The sequence below is a fragment of the Ranitomeya variabilis genome, chromosome 3 (assembly GCF_051348905.1).
Source record: "Ranitomeya variabilis isolate aRanVar5 chromosome 3, aRanVar5.hap1, whole genome shotgun sequence".
Lineage (NCBI taxonomy): Eukaryota > Metazoa > Chordata > Amphibia > Anura > Dendrobatidae > Ranitomeya > Ranitomeya variabilis.
Window position 1 is genome coordinate 195,440,958 of NC_135234.1, and position 23,247 is coordinate 195,464,204.

A 23,247-nucleotide genomic window follows, 5' to 3' on the forward strand; every position below is an offset into this window, starting at 1 on the left:
CATTTTTAGTTGGATTGAGACATCGAGGAGAAAGCATGGCTCGAAGCCCTGCATATATTATACAATCACTTCATAGATGCTTTGTATCCAAGTATGGATTTATAAAAGAAAGAAAATTGGACATTGTGAGTAATTATAACTTCCCCGAATATTCCCCCAAAATTAGATTTGAGGTGGATAAATTGCATGTGAGGAGAGGAGATGGACAGAGGGAACACAGCTGATCATAAGAGCTTACAGTCTTCAGGAGAGAGAAAGAGGACCTTGCTGATCAATAGCGATTACACTCTACAGGAGAGACATTTTTCTATTGACTCTGGAGATAGAAGATGACTCTGCCATAGAAACTTTGGTCCACTGGGAACCGATGATCTGTGATGACCCAGGTACTGACCTGTACAAAGTATGAAAATCCATAAATATAGCTACAGGGCTTTATGGGGAGGCAAGCGTGGCAAGGGAAAATTACATAACCCCGCTCTCTGTGGGAAATGATGCAGGGTAGTTTTTTTTTGCAAAACGCTAATCTAATCTCTAAATGTTTGAATTTTCCCTAAAACTGTGAATTTCTGGAAGTTTGACTCAAACTCGATCCTCCGTAGATCTATCTGCTCATTTCTAATATTATTTTCTTCCTGTCAAGGCCCATTTTCATTTTTGCATCTCTGTTTTTTCCTCAACTTCCAAGCCTTAACTTTTTTATTGTTCCATCAACATAGCCGTGTGATGCTTTGTTTTTCTGTGGGATGAGTTCCAAATGATGTCCATTATGCCAACAGCTGCCATGGCAACCCAAAGACAATCCATCTGTCGATAGGTGCATGAAATGGCATCCTTGTCACAAGATTGATAATGGCATTAAAAGGGTTAGAGGCCTGTTAACTCAGCTGGCATCTGCCTGGTATAGTGTGGGCTGAGACGCTAAGCCCATTCCTAACATAAGGAACCATGTCCAATGTCAGGAATGTGTTAATTATGACTATGTAGTGTACAACAAATAACTGATGAATTCAAAATTTACTTTATAATAAATGAAGGACACAGACAAAAAAAAGCAGAAAACTAGGTGAATTTTTTTTCTTTTCTATGAAATAATAAGATCTGAGAATAAAGATATGCAGGCTCTTGTCATTGAACAGTAAATAAACATAGCATGAAAAATGTCCGTCTACATCATTTTGTGCCAGGCTCTTTATTACTAGTATAGCGTGTATACAGATTAGGTTTAATATATTGACCTAATGTGAATTTAGCAGCAGCAAAACACAGCATTTAATGTCACATATTATTTGTGATCTGTTTAGAGCACAACAAATATGTAGTAAAGTAAAAGGCAGCAGCGCTGCTTGAGTAATAAATTGTATTTATCTACACCAATTTTATGTATTTAAAGGTATGATGATGATCTATACTATGTATGTCACTTGTAATTAAATAAGGGATTGTGAAGGTGATAATTACTGCAGTAATAATAGTATAGTCATTAGTTTATTATACCCCAAAGGAAAAAAAAATATGTGCACTGCAAACTAATCAAGCAATGAGGGGTATCGCTATGGGGGTGCAAAGGTAGAAGTTTTTCCTAAGCACTGGTGTATGACAGTACTGTTATAAATGGCACATGGTCGGCATTGGGGCATCAATTTACAGGGAATCTGTCATCAGGTTCTTAATAAAATTTGTGTTTTATCAGGAGATCATCACTACAGGACTAGCTGCCTCGTGCCTCTTAGTCAACTTGTTCTGCTTAACTACATCCTCACTACAGATTAGCAGCTTTCTGCCAATGTAACTTGCACACAGAAATCTGCCAATCATTGGTGTGGGTGGGATTATACAGGGGTCACCATTCTGAGCACCCCTAGATCTACAACACAGAAAACAGTGATTGTATCAAAATGACAGCATGCAGACTAGTAAGTAACGTATTGCTGGAATAAGGGTCCCATCCCCTATGTTATGCTACTCTGAGATTGCATAGCAAAAACATGGTGACAGATTCACTTTATAAGCAATTATGTTATATCAACTTAAAAAATGTATGAAACAATTTAATATTTCATTATAATTTTTAAACATGAGGGGAGATGTTTAACCCCTTCATGACCTTGGGATTTTCCATTTTTCCGTGTTCGTTTTTCGCTCCCCTCCTTCCCAGAGCCATAACTTTTTTATTTTCCCGTCAATATGGCCATGTGAGGGCTTATTTTTTGCAAAACAAGTTGTACTTTTGAACGACATCATTGGTTTTAGCATGTCGTGTACTAGAAAATGGGGAAAAAATTCCAAGTGCGGTGAAAAGTGCAGTCCCACACTTGTTTTTTGTTTGGCTTTTTTGCTAAGTTCACTAAATGCTAAAACTGACCTGCCATAATCATTCTCCAGGTCAGTTCGAGTTCATAGATGCCAAACATGACTAGGTTATTTTTTATCAAAGTGGTGAAAAAAAATTCCAAACTTTGCTAAAAAAAAAAAAAAAATTGTGCCATTTTCCGATACTCGTAGCGTCTCCATTTTTCATGATCTGGGGTCGGTTGAGGGCTTATTTTTTGCATGCCGAGCTGGCATTTTTAATGATACCATTTCGGTGCAGATATGGTCTTTTGATCGCTATTGCATTTTAATGCAATGTCGCAGAGACCAAAAAAACCTAATTCTTGCGGTTCAAATTTTTTTATCGCTACGACGTTTAGCGATCAGGTTAATGCTTTCTTTTATTGATAGATCTGGCGATTCTGAACGCAGCAATACCAAATATGTGTAGGTTTGATTTTTTTTTTGTATTGATTTATTTTGAATGGGGCGAAAGGGGGGTGATTTAAACTTTTATGTTTTTATTTTTTTCAAATTTTTTTACTTTTTTTTTATTTTTGCCATGCTTCAATAGCCTCCATGGGAGGATAGAAGCTGGCACAACTCGATCACCTCTGCTACATAGCAGCGATCATCAGATCGCTGCTATGCAGCAGAAATGCAGGTGTGCTATGAGCGCCGACCACAGGGTGGCGCTCACAGCTACCAGCGATCAGTAACCATAGAGGTCTCAAGGACCTCTATGGTTACTCTGCAGAAGCATCGCCGACCCCCGATCATGTGACGGGGGTCGGCGATGTGCTCATTTCCGGCCGCCCGGCCGTAAGCGCCGGTTAAATGCCGCTGTCTGCGTTTGACAGCGGCATTTAACTAGTTAATAGCGGCGGGTGAATCGCGATTTCACCCGCCGCTATTGCAGGCACATGTCAGCTGTTCAAAACAACTGACATGTCCCGGCTTTGATGCGGGCTCACCGCCGGAGCCCTGCATCAAAGCGGGGTATCTGACCTCGGACGTACTATCCCGTCCGAGGTCAGAAAGGGGTTAATTATTATTTGGAAAGATTGGTATTACTTTTCATGTTCACATTGGTATTATTGCAAATCCATTAGGTTTTCTAACATTTCTAAATGTTTGCAGACAAGTATAGAACAATCTGCAGCCATATTCTAATTATCAAAAAATATAGGATCTCTGATGAAAATCGGTAAGTCAAATGATTTTATAAAGATTCACCTTTATGTACTCTAAAATAGCTCTAGATCCTTATTTTTCAATTTTCCAAAGATACTTAAGGAAATTAAAACCATACTGATTTCTGTATCTTACAGTCAGTAATTCATTAGGAAAGAGTATCGACATACTATACATTGAGAATGTTCTTTCTAGATCAAAATGTTTTGTACAAATTCATAGAATTCCATGAGAAAAGGTGGTTGCCCTCTCTCATAATAGGTCCTCTTCAGAGGCACAAAGGATAGTCTAATCGATACAACTTACATTATGTTCAATTTTTTTTAAAGATTTTCACATTATATGAAATAGTTTTCCTTAATAAAATTTAAGAATGTGACCTTAACAAGTTAAACATGAGAGACCCAATGTTCAATAAACTTCTATTATTCTTCAGCATATCTATATATTTGTGGGCATGCAATCATTCAGACTACAAAGATAATAAAAATTACTAGTTATCATGCAGTTGCCAAAAGGTTCAATATTGCATAGCCAATGAATGGCACAAAAAAGATTTCTTACCGTGGTGGCGTACTGAATATCTTTCCAGATAGAAGACTCTCTTGACAAATCTGAGGCCTCAAACAAGTTTTCCAAAATAACCTCTCCAATCATATCATGCCTTGAAAATCTATCAAAGTCAAACACACTAAGGTGAAGTTTTCGACTTGGTAGCTCATCATAAGGGACAGGGAAATTGAAAGATTCGTCAAAGGTTGGGTTTAGAGTCTTTCTGTGTACCCGAGTTTGAAACTTCCTCTTCCGATCAGGTAAAAGATAGATCTTGACATAAGGATCAGAACTTCCACAAAAGTCCTTGGCAGGAAGATCAAATGCTTTAAGAATTTTGACTATAAGGGTTTCGTTTTCATAGTCATACTTTAAGGTAAAGTTGATCTTTCCACATGTCTTAGCATCATCCTTCTTGGTGTCTTCAGAATCCACTGATTTTTGTTTGTACAGCTCGGGTTTTATCCTTCCAATGCTAGTTGGTTGTTCAGACACTTGCAAAGTATCACCAAAATCCACACTTGACACATGCATCTGCCGAGGCAAATGCCTTTTGAAAGAAATATGCCTGCAAAATATATGAAAATAACATTAATAATAATAATTTTCGCCTTTATTTGACAACTTGACAAAAATAATATGTGCTCGGAATAAGTATGAAAAGTATTTTCCTGCCGGATTAGGCAAGTTAATGACTGGCAATATTGATCTTTTTCTTTAATTAATGTGAAGATCTCTTCCAGTAATCAAAGTCCTTAAGAATTTTTGGGTTGCTTGGTTCTCTTACACTATATATATTTTATTAACAAATTAACATTATCAGTTTTTGAAAGTTCTCCAGTCTTATAAGGTAGAAAAACTAAGAAATCTATTTGTTCAATGGCATATAGATAAAATTTAAAAAACTAGTCACCTTTTAGAATTTACTGTACTATATACTCTAATGCAATTACAGTAAAATAATAAAGGGAAGGCATGATGAAGACATAAGAAAGGACATGTATTTGACTGACAAGTAGTGTTGAGCATTCCGATACTGCAAGTATCGGGTATCGGCCGATACTTGCTGTATCGGAATTTCCGATACCGAGATCCGATACTTTTGTGGTATCGGGTATCGGGTATCGCAACAACATTAATGTAATAATGTGTAAAAAAGAGAATTAAAATAAAAAATATCGCTATACTCACCTGTCCGACGCAGCCTGGACCTCAGCGAGGGAACCGGCAGCGTTGTTTGTTTAAATTTCGCGCTTTTACTTGGTTACGTGAAGTCCTGGCTTGTGATTGGTCAGGGCGGCCATGTTGCCGGGACGCGGACCAATCACAGCAAGCCGTGACGAAATTACGTCACGGCTTGCTGTGATTGGTCCGCGTCCCGGCAACATGGCCGCCATTAACCAATCACAAGCCGTGACGTCACGGGAGGCTGGACATGCGCGTATTTTGAAAAGCGCGCGTGTCCAGCCTCCAGTGACGTCCCGGCAACATGGCCGCCATTAACCAATCACAAGCCGGGACGTCACGGGAGGCTGGACATGCGCGTATTTTGAAAAGCGCGCGTGTCCAGCCTCCCGTGACGTCACGGCTTGTGATTGGTTAATGGCGGCCATGTTGCCGGGACGCGGACCAATCACAGCAAGCCGTGACGTAATTTCGTCACGGCTTGCTGTGATTGGTCCGCGTCCCGGCAACATGGCGCCGTGACCAATCATAAGCCGGGACGTCACTGGAGGCTGGACACGCGCGCTTTTCAAAATACGCGCATGTCCAGCCTCCCGTGACGTCACGGCTTGTGATTGGTTAATGGCGGCCATGTTGCCGGGACGCGGACCAATCACAGCAAGCCGTGACGTAATTTCGTCACGGCTTGCTGTGATTGGTCCGCGTCCCGGCAACATGGCCGCCCTGACCAATCACAAGCCGGGACCTCACGTAACCAAGTAAAAGCGCGAATTTTAAACAAACAACGCTGCCGGTTCCCTCGCTGAGGTCCAGGCTGCGTCGGACAGGTGAGTATAGCGATATTTTTTATTTTAATTCTTTCTTTTACACATTAATATGGTTCCCAGGGCCTGAAGGAGAGTTTCCTCTCCTTCAGACCCTGGGAACCATCAGGGATACCGTCCGATACCTGAGTCCCATTGACTTGTATTGGTATCGGGTATCGGTATCGGATTGGATCCGATACTTTGCCGGTATCGGCCGATACTTTCCGATACCGATACTTTCAAGTATCGGACGGTATCGCTCAACACTACTGACAAGTTATATGCTGAGTGGCTTGTATTCTGTGTCATAATATTGGCAACCATTGACTGCTTGATAATAAACCTTGCTAAATGACAGCTGTAAAATAGCCAAGGTAGCAATCAATTTCATTAATTGATTTTCACCTTATGGAGGCCGTCATGTTGGTGTTTAGTCTAAGACTAAACAAATACTTTGCTAGTGCCATATTACATAGTAACGACAATGCAAAAACTCTGCTATATGGTAACAAAGGATTCTTATATGTTTTCATGCATCCAGGAATGACATATTATTGGCAAACTACCATATATAAACTTCAGTAATGCACACATTAAGCTCTAGTAATAAATATTAATATTTTCTCAGTTTGTATTTTATACAAATCATTGCATAATACATAAAAAAGGTTTGCAAGTTAGTAACATACTGTACTTTGGGGTCAATTCATTAAGACGGACATTGCCCACGCCATTCTTCAAGCACCACTCCATCGTTTCTTTTTATTGCCCCTCTGGAGTGGTGCTTTAAATGTTAGTTCCCTGTCTCATTCTCACTTGCCACCGACGTCATCATTTTCAAGCGTCTCTCCTGTCAGTCTCCGGCACAAAGTGACCTGCCTGCGGCTTCAGTTTCATGGAGCTGCACTTTTCAATACAAGTCTATGAGAGTATGGTTCTGGCACTCATAGACCTGCATTGAGAGCATGTAGCTTTTGGCTTCCAGACAGTTGGAATCGTGGTTTACAAGATAGGGACCAAAACTGTGCCAAAAAACAGTGAACACCGGGGACAGGGGACTTACATGTAAAGCGTCACTCTAGCTCTGAAAACAAAAGCTTGAGCGGTGCTTTAATGAAGACCTGGATGGACTATAATGCACCAAATTCGTTAAGAGGTGCATACTTCTTAATGAATTTGGCATATCTTCTCAGTGAAGAGTGATTTCATGTGCATTGCCAGAAATGCTATTCCAGTTAGAGACTAGAGTAGCATTTCTGGCTTAAGAAATACCACCACTTTTTCTAAATTTGACAAGTGTGCATAGACACGTCCTGTCCTGTCTTGGTTCCCCACCAACTCCACACATTTTGGCAGAGCCACTTGTAAAGTGTTTTACGCCAGTGTTTTGGCAAAAAAACATTTGATGAATTGTCCCCTTTGTTTCTTATATCCCTATACATTTAAAAAAAATGTTACTGTTAATCAAGAAAACATTCCTGTTCATCTCTAGTGGCTACAAAAAACCTGTTTTGATCATGTCCTACACTTCTTGTAAAGTGAATATTCACACATTAAAGATTTTGTCACAGTTCTGGCACACCGCAAATGCAGTTTTTTGCTCCGTTAAAACTTTTGCAGATGAATATTAAGAAGACAACATACCAAAATTCTCTCAATTTGAATCTAAAATTACACACAATAAACTGGATGCCTGCAGTGCCATTTTGAAATAATGAAGACGGAGTTTTTCCATCCATAAAATCCAATGTTTTCATTCATTAACTACAAGGAAAGGTTGGAAATGATCTAATTGAATGATTATTTAGGATCATTTCCCCAACATCAGAAGGTTTTTAATGAATCTTGAACACATCCATGGTGGGCTACATTTTCATACTATATCAAAGATGCCAACCTAATTTCTTTTTTTATGGACAACTTTTGCTGAATTATCCCTAACAAATTTTGTCATGAAAAGAACATGTTGCATTGCCATTTTGTATTTATTGCACTGTACCTCTATGAGGCTCTGCATCTACCACTATAAGAATTGCTCCATAAAACTACATGAGAATCCTCGATGTGTCTCTAAATAAAAACTCTGGTACAGAAAGTGTCCACAGTCGTTTACACAGTAGATGCCATATTACAGATCTGTTCAAATCTGTCATTTTGCTTTATGTATCAAGTAAAGATTTGACCCATGACTCTCAATATATTAGATATAGATATTAAAGGGAGCCTGCCATGTCCCCAAATACTATTGACCTGTAGATATTGTTAACTGCAGGTTAATAGCATTACTGTGCTGTCCAGCCATCTTACTGAAAGTACAGATCATGGAAGAAAATGAACTTTATTCCTCCCAGGAGGTGTACACGGTGCGACTACAGTCACAGCCCACAGGCCCAATCACTATACTGTGATCAGTGGCTGTAAGCACACCCCAGCACTTTGATTGACAGCCAGCTCTGCAGCCTATCTGTGCAGAGTGAGCTGGAAGTAAAGCGGCTGGGCAGCTTTTTAAGGTTATTAACCTGCAGATTAACCCTTAATCTACAGGCTAATAGCATTTGAGAACATGACAGGTTCCCTTTAACAATATCTGTGAGGTTCACACATGTACACCATTATTAAAGCAAACAGATATGATTCTTAAAATATTCATTGTGTCACCTATTCATTAAGTCAAAGGGAGATGTTCCATATAACAAAAGGGCAGAAATAGAACATGCAATTTGTAAAAGTGCTTAATCAAACTCCAAGGTTAGCTTGAACTTCTTTGTTAGGTATAATAACCATGTTTCTTCCTCACAAAAAGGCAAAATGAGCTCCTTGTGTGATAAAGCAGGAGATACGAGGTGTGAAGCATGCAGCAATAGACTAATGCGATAACCGTATTCGGTCGGTCATTCTAAAATGTGACAGACTGGAAATTTCACGGGGGCTGCTTGACTTTTCGAACTTAACATTTCTTAAGTGGTACTTGCAGAAAAAAGAGCAAAGAGTACAAAAAATGGATATTCCAGTGTCTACCCTACTGATTAATTAGCTGTAATACAAAGAAAAAAATCACTTACCTTATGTAAAAATGAGAATTTATTGGATGTAAAATAAAGATATGAAATAAATGAGAATACAACCCAAAGCTGCTCAAGCTTGTATGGCAAATATTTATTGTAAAGTTTTGTTTCTTTAGGTGTCAGTTACATAAAAATATCACCTAAAAAGCTTAAGGTGTTAATAAACTGGTTGAACCTAAGGCTGGAGCTACTTGGTAACTTTGTCCATGACCAAACTGCTACATTGCAGAGTAATACAAGTGAATAGAGATGCAGAGCTACCCTTAAGGCACCATGACTGTGACAAGCAAGTTGCAAAAAGCTGAGCTTAATCAAATGTTTGCAAATTGATTGTTGCAGTTGTGGTACCCAAGAGGTCTCAATGCAACTCTATTCCATTATAATACCTGTGTCGTGGCCAAAGTCGTTATGTAGACCTAGCCTAAAAGAGCATGGATAACTTAAAAACATTTTTTTCCTAAGTGGTGATCAGGTTGGATCCAAGGTCAATGAAAGTACACCATTAAAAAAAATAAAGGGAACACTAAAATTCCACATCCTAGATATAACTGAGTGACATACTCCAGCTGTAAATCTTTATTCATTACATAGTGGAATGTATTGAGAAAAATAGAACCTAAAAATTATCAATGTAAATCACAACTAAAATCCCACAGAGGTCTGGAGTTGGAATAATGCTCAAAATCAAAGTGGAAAATAAGGTTACAGGCTGATCCAACTTCAGTGGAAATGCCTCAAGACAAGGAAATGATGCTCAGTAGTGTGTGCCCTCCACATGCCTGTATGACCTCTCTACAATGCCTGGGCATGCTCCTGATGAGGTGGTGGATGTATCTTGAGGGATCTCCTCCTAGACCTGGACTAAAGCATCCACCAACTCCTGGACAGTCTGTGGTGCAATGTGACATTGGTGGATGGTGCAAGACATGATATCTCAGATGTGTTCAATTGGATTCAGGTCTGGGGAACAGGAGGGCCAGTCCATAGCTTCAATGCCTTCATCTTGCAGGAACTGCTGACACACTCCAGCCAGATGAGGTCTGGCATTGTTCTGCATTAGGAGGTACCTAGGGACAACCGCACCAGCTTATGGTCTCACAAGGGGTCTGAGGATCTCATCTTGGTACCTAACAGCAGTCAGGCTACCTCTGGTAAGCACATGGAGGGCTGCGTGGCCCTCCAAAGAAATGCCACCTCACACTATTACTGACCCACTGCCAAACCGGTCATGCTGAAGGATGTTGCAGGCAGCAGATCACTCTCCACGGCATCTCCAGACCCTGTAATGTCTGTCACATGTGCTCATTGTGAACCTGCTTTCATCTGTGAAGAGCAAAGGGCACAAGTGGTGAATTTGCCGATCCTGGTGTTCTGTGGCAAATGCCGAGCATCCTGCATGGTGTTGGGCTGTGAGCACAACCCCCATCTGTGGACATTGGGCACTCAGACCATCCTCATGGAGTCAGTTTCTAACCGTTTGTACAGACACATGCACATTTGTGGCCTGGTGGAGGTCATTTTGCAGGGCTCTGGCAGTGCTCCTCCTGTTGCTCCTTGCACAATGGCTGAGGTAGAGGTCCTGCTGCTGGGTTGTTGCCTTCCTACAGCCACTCCCATGTCTCCTGGGGTACTGGCCTTTCTCCTGGTAGCACCTCCAGCCACTGGACACTACAATGACAGACACAGCAAACCTTGCCACAGCTCGCATTGATGTGCCATCCTGGATGAGCTGCACTACCTGAGCCACTTGTGTGGGTTGTAGAGTCCGTCTCATGCTACCACGAGTTTTAAAGCACAACCAACTTTCAAAAGTGACCAAAACATAAGCCTCAAAGCATTGGTACTGAGATGTGGTCTGTGGTCCCCACCTGCAGAACCACTCCTTTATTGAGTGTGTCTTGATAATTGCCAATAATTTCCATCTGTTGTCTATTCCATTTGCACAACAGCACGTGAAATTGATTGTCAATAAGTGTTGCTTCCTAAGTGGACAGTTTGAATTCACAGAAGTTTGATTTACTTGGAGTTATATTCTGTTGTTTAAGTGTTCCCTTTATATTTTTGAGCAGTATATATTTCCATTGAAAAGAAAAATGTTGCAGTGCTCTCATTTGCATCTATTAACACCTTCATGACCTTGGGATTTTCCGTTTTCCCGTGTTCGTCTTTCACTCCCCTCCTTCCCAGAGCCATAACTTTTTTTTTTCTGTCAATTTGGCCATATGAGGGCTTATTTTTTGCGGGACGAGTTGTACTTTTGAACGAAATCATTGGTTTTACCACGTCGTGTACTAGAAAACGGGAAAAAAATTCCAAGTGCGGTGAAATTGCAAAAAAGTGCAGTCCCACACTTGTTTTTTGTTTGGCTTTTTTGCTAGGTTCACTAAATGCTAAAACTGACCTGCCATTATGATTCTCCAGGTCATTACGAGTTCATAGACACCTAACATGACTAGGTTATTTTTCACCTAAGTGGTGAAAAAAATTTCCAAACTTTGCAAAAAAAAAAAAAAAATGCGCCATTTTCCGATACTCGTAGCGTCTCCATTTTTCATGATCTGGGGTCGTTTGAGGGCTTATTTTTTGCGTGCTGAGCTGGCGTTTTTAATGATACCATTTTGGTGTAGATACGTTCTTTTGATCGCCCGTTATTGCATTTTAATGCAATGTCGCGGCGACCAAAAAAACGTAATTCTGGCGTTTCGAATTTTTTTCTCGTTACGCCATTTAGCGATCAGGTTAGTGCTTTTTTTATTGATAGATCGGGCGATTCTGAACGCGGTGATACCAAATATGTGTAGGTTTGATTTTTTTCTTATTGATTTATTTTGTTTGGGGCGAAAGGGGGGTGATTTAAACTTTTATTTTTTTTTATTTTTCTCACATTTTTTTTAACTTTTTTTTTAACTTTTGCCATGCTTCAATAGCCTCCATGGGAGGCTAGAAGCAGGCACAGCACGATCGGCTCTGCTACATAACAGCGATCATCAGATCGCTGCTATGCAGCAGAAAATCAGGTGTGCTGTGAGCGCCGACCACAGGGTGGTGCTCACAGCTGCTGGAGATCAGTAACCATAGAGGTCTCAAGGACCTCTATGGTTACCATTCTAAAGCATCGCCGACCTCCGATCATGTGACCGGGGTCGGCGATGACGTCATTTCCGGCCGCCCGGCCGGATGCGGTAGTTAAATGCCGCTGTCAGCGTTTGACAGCGGCATTTAACTAGTTAATAGCGGCAGGTGAATTGCGATTTCACCGCCGCTATTGCGGGCACATGTCAGCTGTTCAAAACAGCTGACATGTCCCGGCTTTGATGCGGGCTCACCGCGAATCCCTGCATCAAAGCAGGTGAGCTGACCTCGGACGTACTATCCCATCCGAGGTCAGTAAGGGGTTAAAGGGGTTATCCAAGGCTTAGTTTTCTTCTAATTTGGCAGAGAGCTTACAGGCAGGTAGTTGCTAACTACTTGATTGTTTGGCCATACCGCCCCCTGATGAAGCAGACGTGAAACGCGCATTGGTGCAGCACAGTGTGGACCCCTTTATACTGCAATATAGGTAAGAAACTCAGGGTTGGGGAAATAATTTTGTGTAATTGTATTTAAAATGCATTTATTGTCTTTGATATAGTATGTAATAAACATATACCTTTTATACTATTTAGAATTTGTATTCCAGCTTTTTTTCTTGGTTATGATGATTCACAACTTGGAGTGTCCTATTATTTTCCTGGGGTGGTCTCTCTACCATTTGCTCCCCCACTTGGTGTTGAGCAGGTTTGGGAGGGTCACTGCTATGTTTTCCATTTGGGGCTGTATTTATTAATTTGGCAGAGAGCTTACAGGCAGGTAGTCGCTAACTACTTGCTTGTTTGGCCATGCAATAATCTGTTCCCATTCAAAGTGGTCACAGACCACTCCTGCAGGCGATTCTCCTTCTTCCAGTGATGTCACGTTGACTTAGCAGCACCTTCACTTCCACTCTGCTGAGTCAGCAGGATATCACTGCAGATGTCATGCTGATTTACAACTGGTTCCCTACTGAATAGCTTCAGGGAGCTGGCTGTTGATCTGCATGATGTGGGTAGTGATGCCAATGTCAAGGAAGCAGACTGAAAGTGAAGGCATTGCTCTGTTGATATGAGGTTTCTATTGCAAGCCCCCTACCAACCATCTTAGAACATCAATCTCACATATAAGAGTGATGTGAATAAGACTTAACGGGTTATCAATGTGAATGATGGAACTATTTCCTGTATACTTACTATTTTCTTCAGGTTACCCTGATAATACTAAAGATTCAGAAAATAGAGATCACGTGCAGCAGTAAATAATAACATTTAATTGATATTCCAAATATGATCTGCAGAAATGTAAAAAAGCTGCCCTCACTGAAAGATCACGTTGCCTTGTAGGCAATTTACAGAATACATAAATAATGCAAGAGCAAAATAAAGTTTCAATGGGTCCCTATCTGGTCATCTAACAATAGGGCTTTTGGGATTATGAACATGTTCTTACCCCAGAATTAATAAAAAGCAGAAACTAGTAACAAACACAGAACAGAATCCAGGTTATAGCTCAAATACATGTAAAATAGCTGGGAGAAGCTAGGAAACTAATAAAATCCAATATTTATGTTCTTTCACTTTGACATTACCATTCAGACTGAAAATTAAATTGTAAACATGTTGCATGCTTATAAGTTTTTTCAGTTCTACCATTGTAGAATAAATTATCAACGTTGGTCTCCATCAAATTCTAGGATGTAATGTAGTTAGAGAGGAAGCAGAGCGTGCGCAAAGGAGATGCAGTGCCAACAAGTCTGCTTTGTAAAGGTCAATTACTTAAAGGGAACCTGTCACCACGTTTTTGGAAGATGGGATAAAAATAGCGTTAAATAGGGGCAGAGGTGGGCGTTACATGTGTGTGTTTGTTATGCGTTTATTACCCACCTTAGGCTGGTTTCACACTTGCGTTTTTATCTGCATGCGTTTTTTAAAAAAAACGCATGTGTGAAAAACGCATGTAAACGCGGTAAAACGCATGCGTTTTTTAGACGCATGCATTTTTATAGAAAAACACAAGAAAACACAAGAAAACCCTAACCCTAACCCTACCCCTAACCCTAACCCTAAACGTGACTGAAATACGTGGCACTGAAATACGTGCAACTGAAATACGTGGTACTTAAATACGTGGCACTTAAATACGTGGCACGTGGCACTTAAATACGTGGCATGTGGCACTTAAATACGTGGCACGTGGCACTTAAATACGTGGCACGTGGCACTTAAATACGTGGCACGTGGCACTTAAATACGTGGCACGTGGCACTTAAATACGTGGCACGTGGCACTTAAATATGTGGTACTTAAATACGTGGCACTTAAATACGTGGCACGTGGCACGTGGCACTTTAATACTTGGCACGTGGCACTTAAATATGTGGCACGTGGCACTTAAATACGTGGCACGTGGCATACGTGGCACTGAAATACGTGATACGTGGCACTTAAATACGTGGCAATATGACTGTCAGAAAATGTTCATTAAACGGTTAGGGGTGAGGTTAGGGGTAGAGTTAGGGTTAGGGTTTGGATCCCTTTATCACCTTGATGGTGGTGGGTGGCTTTTCAGTGTGTTTTCTGGTTTTTTTCTATAAAAACGCATGCGTTTTTAGCGCAAACAAACGCATGTGCTTAAAAACGCATGCGTTTACATAGACAGCAATGCATTTTTTTTGCCGCGAAAAAACGCATGCGTTTTTTCGCGGCAAAAAACGCGCAAGAAAATACTGCAGGTAGCATTTTTGAAAATGAACGCATGCAGACAAAAAACGCATGCGTTTGAAAACGCGACCAAACGCATGTGCAAAAAAACGCATGCGTTTTCAATGTTAAATATAGAAAAAAAAACGAATGCGTTTTTTGTGCAAAAAACGCTGCAGACAAAAACGCAAGTGTGAAACCAGCCTAAGTTGCCGAAATACCTTTGCAAAGTCTCCGTTTTCGCCTGTCAATCAGGCTGGTCTGGTCAAAAGGGCGTCTTGTCTTCCCCCAGATTTTGCGTAGTTTTCCGTTGGTGGCGTAGTGGTTTGCGCATGCCCAAGGTCCAGAATCCTCTGCCAGGGGATTTAAAAGAGCGCGCTGTTCGTTATTTCATTGGTGATCGGTGGGCGCGGCCATCTTCCTTTGGCCACGCGTGCGCAGAAGCGGCGCTCTGCTGGCCGCGGCTTCAGGAAAATGGCCGCCGCGATATCCATCTGCGCACGCGCGGCATCCCGCGGCCATTTTCCTGAAGCCGCGGCCAGCAGAGCGCCGCTTCTGCGCACGTGCGGCCAAAGGAAGATGGCCGCGCCCACCGATCACCAATGAAATAACGAACAGCGTGCTCTTTTAAATCCCCTGGCAGAGGATTCTGGACCTTGGGCATGCGCACACCACTACGCCACCAACGGAAAACTACGCAAAATCTGGGGGAAGACAAGACGCCCTTTTGACCAGACCAGCCTGATTGACAGGCGAAAACGGAGACTTTGCAAAGGTATTTCGGCAACTTAGGTGGGTAATAAACGCATAAAAAACACACTAATGTAACGCCCACCTCTGCCCCTATTTAACACTATTTTTACCCCATCTTCCAAAAACGTGGTGACAGGTTCCCTTTAAAAGGGTTGCCCTGAGAAAAAAAGTATATTTAAATCAATATATCTTGGAATAATAATAAGTTCCACAATTGGATGTGTTAAAAAAGTTACTGTGCTGAGATAATATTATAACTGTGCCCCTGCTGTATACTGTGTAATGGCTGTGTCTGACCGTGCTGAAACATGGTCTAATCATACCACAGCTACTGGGCAGGAGAGGAAGCAAAAGAGAGTATACAGACAGGACAGTATGGGATCATAGCTGATTCTTTCTGTGAGGCAAAATATCTCCCTGCTGTCATCTCACAATGTAATGACTGTATACGTTCTTTAACTTTTTTCAAGACCCTTAACGTTTTAAATTTTCAGTTGATAGAGCTATGTAAGGGCTTGTGTTTTGCACCCTGAGAAAATGTTCTTTATTGATGCTCTTTTGAGATAGATACGATCTTTTCATCGTCTTTAATTGTGCTTTTTGCAGTGTTGTGGCGGCTGAAAAAGCGTATGTTGAACAACTGGGTTATTTAATTTTATTTTTGATCTGACTTTTATGGACGTTGCAATACCACATATACACATTGTCTTTTTCTTGTTTTAATGAGGGAAAAGAAGGTGATTTGAATTTTTATTTTTCATTTTTTTCTCATACTTGTTAGTCCTCTTGAATCTGCACTCATCCGATCATTGTGAATATATATGGCAATATTACAGTTTTGCTGTGTATAGCAAAAAATCAAGGTCTGCTATGAACACCAATCACACTCATATACTGCACACTGTATGTACAAGTGCTTCTCACTAAGTTAGAATATCATCAAAAAGTTAATTTATTTCAGTTCTTCAATACAAAAAGTGAAATTCATATATTATATAGAGTAATTACAAACAGAGTGATATATTTCAAGAGATTATTTCTGTTATTGTGGATGATTATGGCTTACCGTCAATGAAAGCCCAAAAGTCATTATCTCAGTAAATTAGAATAATTAACAAAAAAGTACCTGCAAAGGCTTCCTAAGCATTTTAAAAGGTCCCTTAGTCTGTTTCTGTAGGTTCCACAATCATGGGGAAAGACTACTGACATTACAGATGTCCAGAAGGCAGACACTCCACAAAGAGGGTAACCACAAAAGGTTATTGCTAAAGAAGCTGGCTGTTCACAGAGTGCTGTATCCAAGCATTTTAATGGAAAGTTGAGTGGGAGGAAAGTGTGGTAGAAAAAGGTGCTCAAGCAACCGGGATAACCGCAGCCTTGAAAGGATTGTTAAGAAAGGGCCATTCAAAAATGTGAGGAGATTCACAAGTAGTGGACTGCTGCTGGAGTAATTTCTTGAAGAGCCACCACACACAGAGGCATACATTCCTTGTGTCAAGTTACTCATGACCAAAAAACAAAGCACCTTACCTAGGCCAAGAAGAAAAAGAACTGGACTGTTGTTCAGCAGTCTAAGGTGTTGTTTTCAGATGTAAGTAAATTTTACATTTCATATGGAAATCAATTTCCCAAAGTCTGGAAGAAGAGTGGAGAGGCCACAATCCAAGCTATTTGATGTCTAGTATAAAGTTTCCACAATCAGTGATGGTTTGGGGAGCCATGTCATCTGCTGGTGTAGTTCATCTATGTTTTATCAAGACCAAAGTCAGCGCAGCCGTCTACCAGGAAGTTTTAGAGCACTTCATGCTTCCCTGTGCCAACAAGCTTTTTGGAGATGGAAATTTCATTCTCCAGCAGGACTTGGCACCTGTCCACACTGCCAAAAGTACCAATACCTGGTTTAAAAACAACAGTATCAATGTGCTTGATTGGCAGCAAACTCTCCTGTCCTTAACCCCATAAAGAATCTATGAGATATTAAAGTAAAAGAGGAAGATGAGAGACACCAGACCCAACAATGCAGATGAGCTGAATGCTGCTATCAAAGCAACCTGGGTGTGTTCGCCTCCATGCCACGCTGCATTGATGCAGTAATTGATGCAATAGGAGCCCAGACCAAGAATTGAGTGTATTTACTGAACATACATTTCAGTAGGCCAACATTTCGGATTTTAAACTCATTTTTCAAGCTGGTGTAATAAAAGTATTCTAATTTACTGAGAAAATGACTTTTGGGTTTTCATTGGCTGTAAGCCATAATCATCTACATTAACAGAAATAAACACTTGAAATAAATCACTCTGTTTGTATTGATTCTAAAATAATATATGAGTTTCACTTTTTTTATTGAAGAACTGAAATAAATTAACTTTTTGATGATATTCTAATCTAGTGAGAAGCACCTGTACATACAGTGTGTATTATATGAGTGTGAATAATACATTGTAATCTCCTATTGTTATTTCTCCCTTTATGCTAATATCCCCTCACCTTTTCCCCTCTTTTGGAACACCAGAAGGGGTTTTAGTAAAATCTAGCTGCAGTATAAAGATTTCCTAGGGAACTTCGGCCAGTTTTCCTTTGTATGGTCGATTTCAGTTACAGTGGACCGCACTGAATTTGTCAGAGCCAGGTGCATATTTGCATCTAGTAGGTAATATTAAGCAGTAAATGATTTATGTTCATTTTTTAAATAAAATATAACTTTTATTGTGGTTTATTTCTCACTCTCTTATCCTTTCATGTCTTCTTTACCCTTACGCATACAATTTACCATTACTGGTGTACACTTACATTAGTGTGAGGATTATTATTAATAATATTAGTTTTCTTTATTACTTTGAAAAACCAAAAATGTAAATTTCACCTTGCCCTCATGATTTAACTCTAAATCCCCCACAATCACATTTTATAGGGGTTGCCTGATAACCAAATAAATTCACAGTAGCTCTACTCATATAGGTGGCACAAGCCATTGAGCTCAATGATTGGCTGCGTGATGTCACTGATACCGCCAAACAAAGCCAACCAGGGCAAAGTCAGGGACATAGCGGCGGACTCAAATGAGCTGGAACTGAGCCGAACTAAGATGGCACCCAAATGTTTTCTAAAAGGGAACAAGACTTCAAGTTTAGTCTATTTGGAACATGTATTTAATCTACATATTCACGAAGCCTCAATGTTATGTAATCGTTTTTCCCTATTATTCCCCCGTAGACTTGAAAAATCTTGTTCTGTTGCATAGCTAACCAGGGAAGCAATATTTCGATCATGACAATTGATAAAATGTCTGGGCTGATTTAAGATATTTCTGGTTGAAGGATTATTGATGCCACCTAGGTGTGCGGGAATACCGGTTTTAAACAGCCCAGCAGTGCAGAATATATATTACAGTACACTCAGCAATATAGCTACGTGATCTGAATTGCAACTCAGAAAGTTCCTGATAAAAATTGATCACCTTTAGCATTTGATAAGGCCTTGCATCGTCTTACAGCAAGTACACATTTTGCTAGCATGGTGACCACACTGTAAGGTACTCTGCTAGGTTCCCTGTCTGTTGCTAACCGCTACTATAGCTGCATTTCTTTATTCCAACAAGGTGTATTATGTACCTTTTTATCTCTGCAATGTTTGAAGATTCACAACAATTAAGTCCCAATGGTAGTTATATAAACCAAGACAAAAGAAAAAAGTGAGCTGCACAGCCTGTTTTTTGCCAATTGATCAACAGCGGTGAGTGGTGACAAGCTGACTGAAATCTAGGAGGTGCTCGCATGGAGAATAGAAACAATCCAGAAAATCATTACAGAAAAATGCGGCAGCACTCACCCAACTGTGGTCCAATTCTTTATTTAGAACATGAACAAATACAGCTTTTCGGTCCGAGGGAGTGCAGTTGGATGGGAGGTGAGCAGGTGAATGACGACAGCTGTTTCGCGCTGATCCAAGCGCTTCTACAGGTCTGGAAACAGGGGAAGTGACGCCGGCTTAAGACAGGTGAGTTAGGACAACCCACTCCCACCTCGCCGCACGCCCACAAACCCTGTTCCAATAAAAACAGGTGCATATTAAACAACATGTGAATTATGATAAAATCAAATACAAATACAAAAACCCTGGAAGACAAATCCTAGGACGAGCCCCAGGAAGAACAAACCATCGTATTGATTAAGCTTCTGGTCTAAACGCACAATCCACCCTATCAGGATTAATATCAAATACTCAAATACCAAATAAAGTCAGAAAGAAATAATAATAATAAAGTCAGAACTAACCAGTTATATAGGCATATTAGAGTCCTTAATACTCACGATAGCAGGTCACTCTAGAGGGGAAAAAAAAAAAAAAAAGAAAGAAAGAAAGAGATAACGAAAAAAGAGCAAAATAATCAGGACTCCTGCGGCATAAACAGGGGAGGGGATTACAAAAATACAGACATATCAATTCTGTCGTTGAAGCCAGCGGGGCCAATAGCGTTAGTACGCATGATCCACCGCGCTTCTGCCCTTAATAGCAATTTATGCAAATCCCCTCCTCCCACTGGTAATACAACCCGCTCTATACCGGCAAACGTGAGGACATCCGCATTACCTTCGTGCACTTCCCTTACATGATTAATAAGTCTGGGGACGCCTTTTCCCGTCTGAATGGTCCGCTAGACCAGGAGATTCGTGCATCGTTAAGACGCCATTGGCACGTTCTTGAAAGGGACAGGGATCTCACAGGCAAGGCATCGGGAGGTCCTTTGATCTCGAATAGGAGAAGCACACGGGTTAGGGACATTCTGGTTCGCAATAGGTTGGTGGGCACGCAGGGTAATTGGTTGGAGCGATCGACCCTCAAAGGTAATTACCGCTGTGGTCATTGTCACTTCTGCGCACGACATGTCATTGGACGGAGTATGAACATAGGTCCTATTACACATACGATAAGTCAGTTTATTTCTTGCAAGACTGACTATGTAGTCTATGTCATCTGCACTCCCTCGGACCGAAAAGCTGTATTTGTTCATGTTCTAAATAAAGAATTGGACCACAGTTGGGTGAGTGCTGCCGCATTTTTCTGTTATGATTTTCGTAGTTATATAAACCTCTAAAGCATTAGATACACAACATTTCCCAGAAAACCAATAACTTAGTGGGATTAAAGACGCATAGATATAAATATTTAAAAATAAGTGATATTTTACTCAAAATGATTAAAAATATATTTAAAAATTACATAGGGATTTCTATTTGTAGCAGAGGTATATTTTATCTGAGTCTAGGCATAAGTATCAAGGCTAGAACAGAAATAGAATATTATGGTTTTAACAAATCCCATCTACTATATAATTGTCTAAGGGTCACTTCCGTCTGTCTGTCCTTCTTTCTGTGTGTCTGTCTGTCACGGATATTCATTGGTCGCGGCCTCTGTCTGTCATGGAATCCAAGTCGCTGATTGGTCGTGGCAAAACAGCCATGACCAATAAGCGACAGGCACAGTCGGGTGGAAAAATGGCCCCTCCTTCCTCCCCGCAGTCAGAGCCCGCTCCATAATCCCCTCCAGTCTGCCCTCACACAGGGTTAATGGCAGCGGTAACGGACCGCTTTATGCCGCCGTGTAATGCACTCCGTTACCGTTGCTAATAACCCTGTGTGACCAACTTTTTACTATTCATGCTGCCTATGCCTATGCATGCATCAATAGTAAAAAGATCTAATGTTAAAAATAATAAAAAATAAAAAACCTGCTATTCTCACCATCCGTTGTCCGCCGAGGCGCGCATGGCTGCCGCCAGCTTTCGTTCCCAGAGATGCATTGCGAAATTACCCAGAAGACTTAGCGGTCTCGCAAGACCGCTACGTCATATGGGTAGTTTCGCAATGCATCCTGGGAACGGAAGCTAGTGGCAGCCGTGCGCGCATCTACAGAGCTTCGCTGTACGATGGAGGGTGAGTATAGAACTATTTTTTATTTTAATTATTTTTTTTAACAGGGATATGGTGCCCACACTGCTAAATACTACATGGGCTGTGTTATATACTGCGTGGGCTGCGTTATATACTACATGGCTGCTATATACTACATGGCCAGTGTTATATACTATGTGGGCAATGTTACAGTATATACTGTATATACTGCGGGGGCTGTGTTATATACTGCGTGTCTGCTATATACTACGTGGGCAATGTTATATACTATGTAGGCAGTGTTATATACTACGTAGGAAATGTTATATACTGTTTGGGCTGTCTTATATACTGCGTGGCCACTGTTATATACTGCGTGGCCTGTATTAACGCATCGGGTATTCTAAAATATGTCGTGGCCTGTGCTATATACTATGTGGCTGCTATATACATACATACATACATATTCTAGAATACCCGATGCGTTAGAATATATATAAATATCTTTAAGACAGAATATTGTAAAGTGCCAGCGCATTATGTGTTTATCAGATGTAAATTATGATAATCAACAGGTTCAAATATATCATAAATACTTTCCTAGATTGGATTGATGTGATAAATATAAAGTGACAGCTGGCCAAATAATTTTTTCAATTATTATATTGTAAGAGTACTTATTAAGTAAACTGCCACAGGGATGGTAGCGGTGAGGTATACAAAGGCTGTGGCAGTTTACCCAATGTAAGTACCCTAACAATATAATGATGGAAAAAATTCTTTGACCAGCTGTCACTTTATTTTTATCATGTCATCCCTAGCTAAGAAAATATATATTATATCTGTAAAGCTGTTGGTTATCATAATTGACATCTGATGAACACATAATGCTCTTGCACTTTACTATATTCTGTCTTAAGGATATTTATATATTTATAGGATTTGATAAAAACCATAATATTCTATTTCTGGTCTTGCCTTGATACTTATGCCTATACTCAGATACAATATACCTCTGCTACAAATAGAAATCACTATGTAATTTTTAAATATATTTTTTAATAATTTCTAATAAAATATCAGTTATTTTTAAATATTCATATCGATGCCTCTTTAATCCCACAAAGATATTGGGTTTTCTGGGAAATGTTGCATATCTAATGTTTGAAGATTGCATTTTTATTCCGCAGCATCTCCAGGTGGAGTATCTTTTCTTCTGGATTAGTCCTGCCTTGGATCATTTAACTCCTTAACCCCAGGAGCTTTTTTCAGTTTTGCGTTTTTGTTTTTCGCTTTCCTTCTTCCCAGATCCATAATGATGGTGGATATTATTGCAGGAAGGGGCAAGCTTGGGGAACATTATTACAGAAAGGACCCCAGAATGGGGACTTTATTACAAGATGGGGACATTATTACGTAGGGGCATCAATATGGACATCTTTATAGGATAGAACACTATAAAGGTCCATAAACTATAAAGGTCCATACATTTTACCAACATGCATGGTTGTCCCAAATCCAAATTTTTGCACCATGGCCCATCAAACTCTAGTTAAATCACCGATTGAACCCATACACCAAGTGTATGCATGAGCTCAGTGCTTCTGCATCCTGACAAGTCTTTTGAATTAGTAGTGTGCATGTCAAGACTTGGACCTACAATGATCTGCAGGGTATCTGAGCCCCCATCATATATTAGAAAATATAGCGCAGA

General features: G+C 40.4%; 1 protein-coding gene across 3 annotated transcripts in view; it reads right to left on the minus strand.

Moving 5' to 3' along the window:
- Positions 1 to 23,247, minus strand: part of SYT6 (synaptotagmin 6) — an 827,254-nt gene that overhangs the window by 375,707 nt on the left and 428,300 nt on the right. For all 3 annotated transcript variants that reach the window (XM_077294958.1, XM_077294959.1, XM_077294960.1), the window contains exon 3: positions 4,072 to 4,627. In XM_077294958.1, coding sequence (XP_077151073.1) covers positions 4,072 to 4,627 — 556 coding nt within the window. The remainder of the gene's footprint in view (positions 1 to 4,071; positions 4,628 to 23,247) is intronic.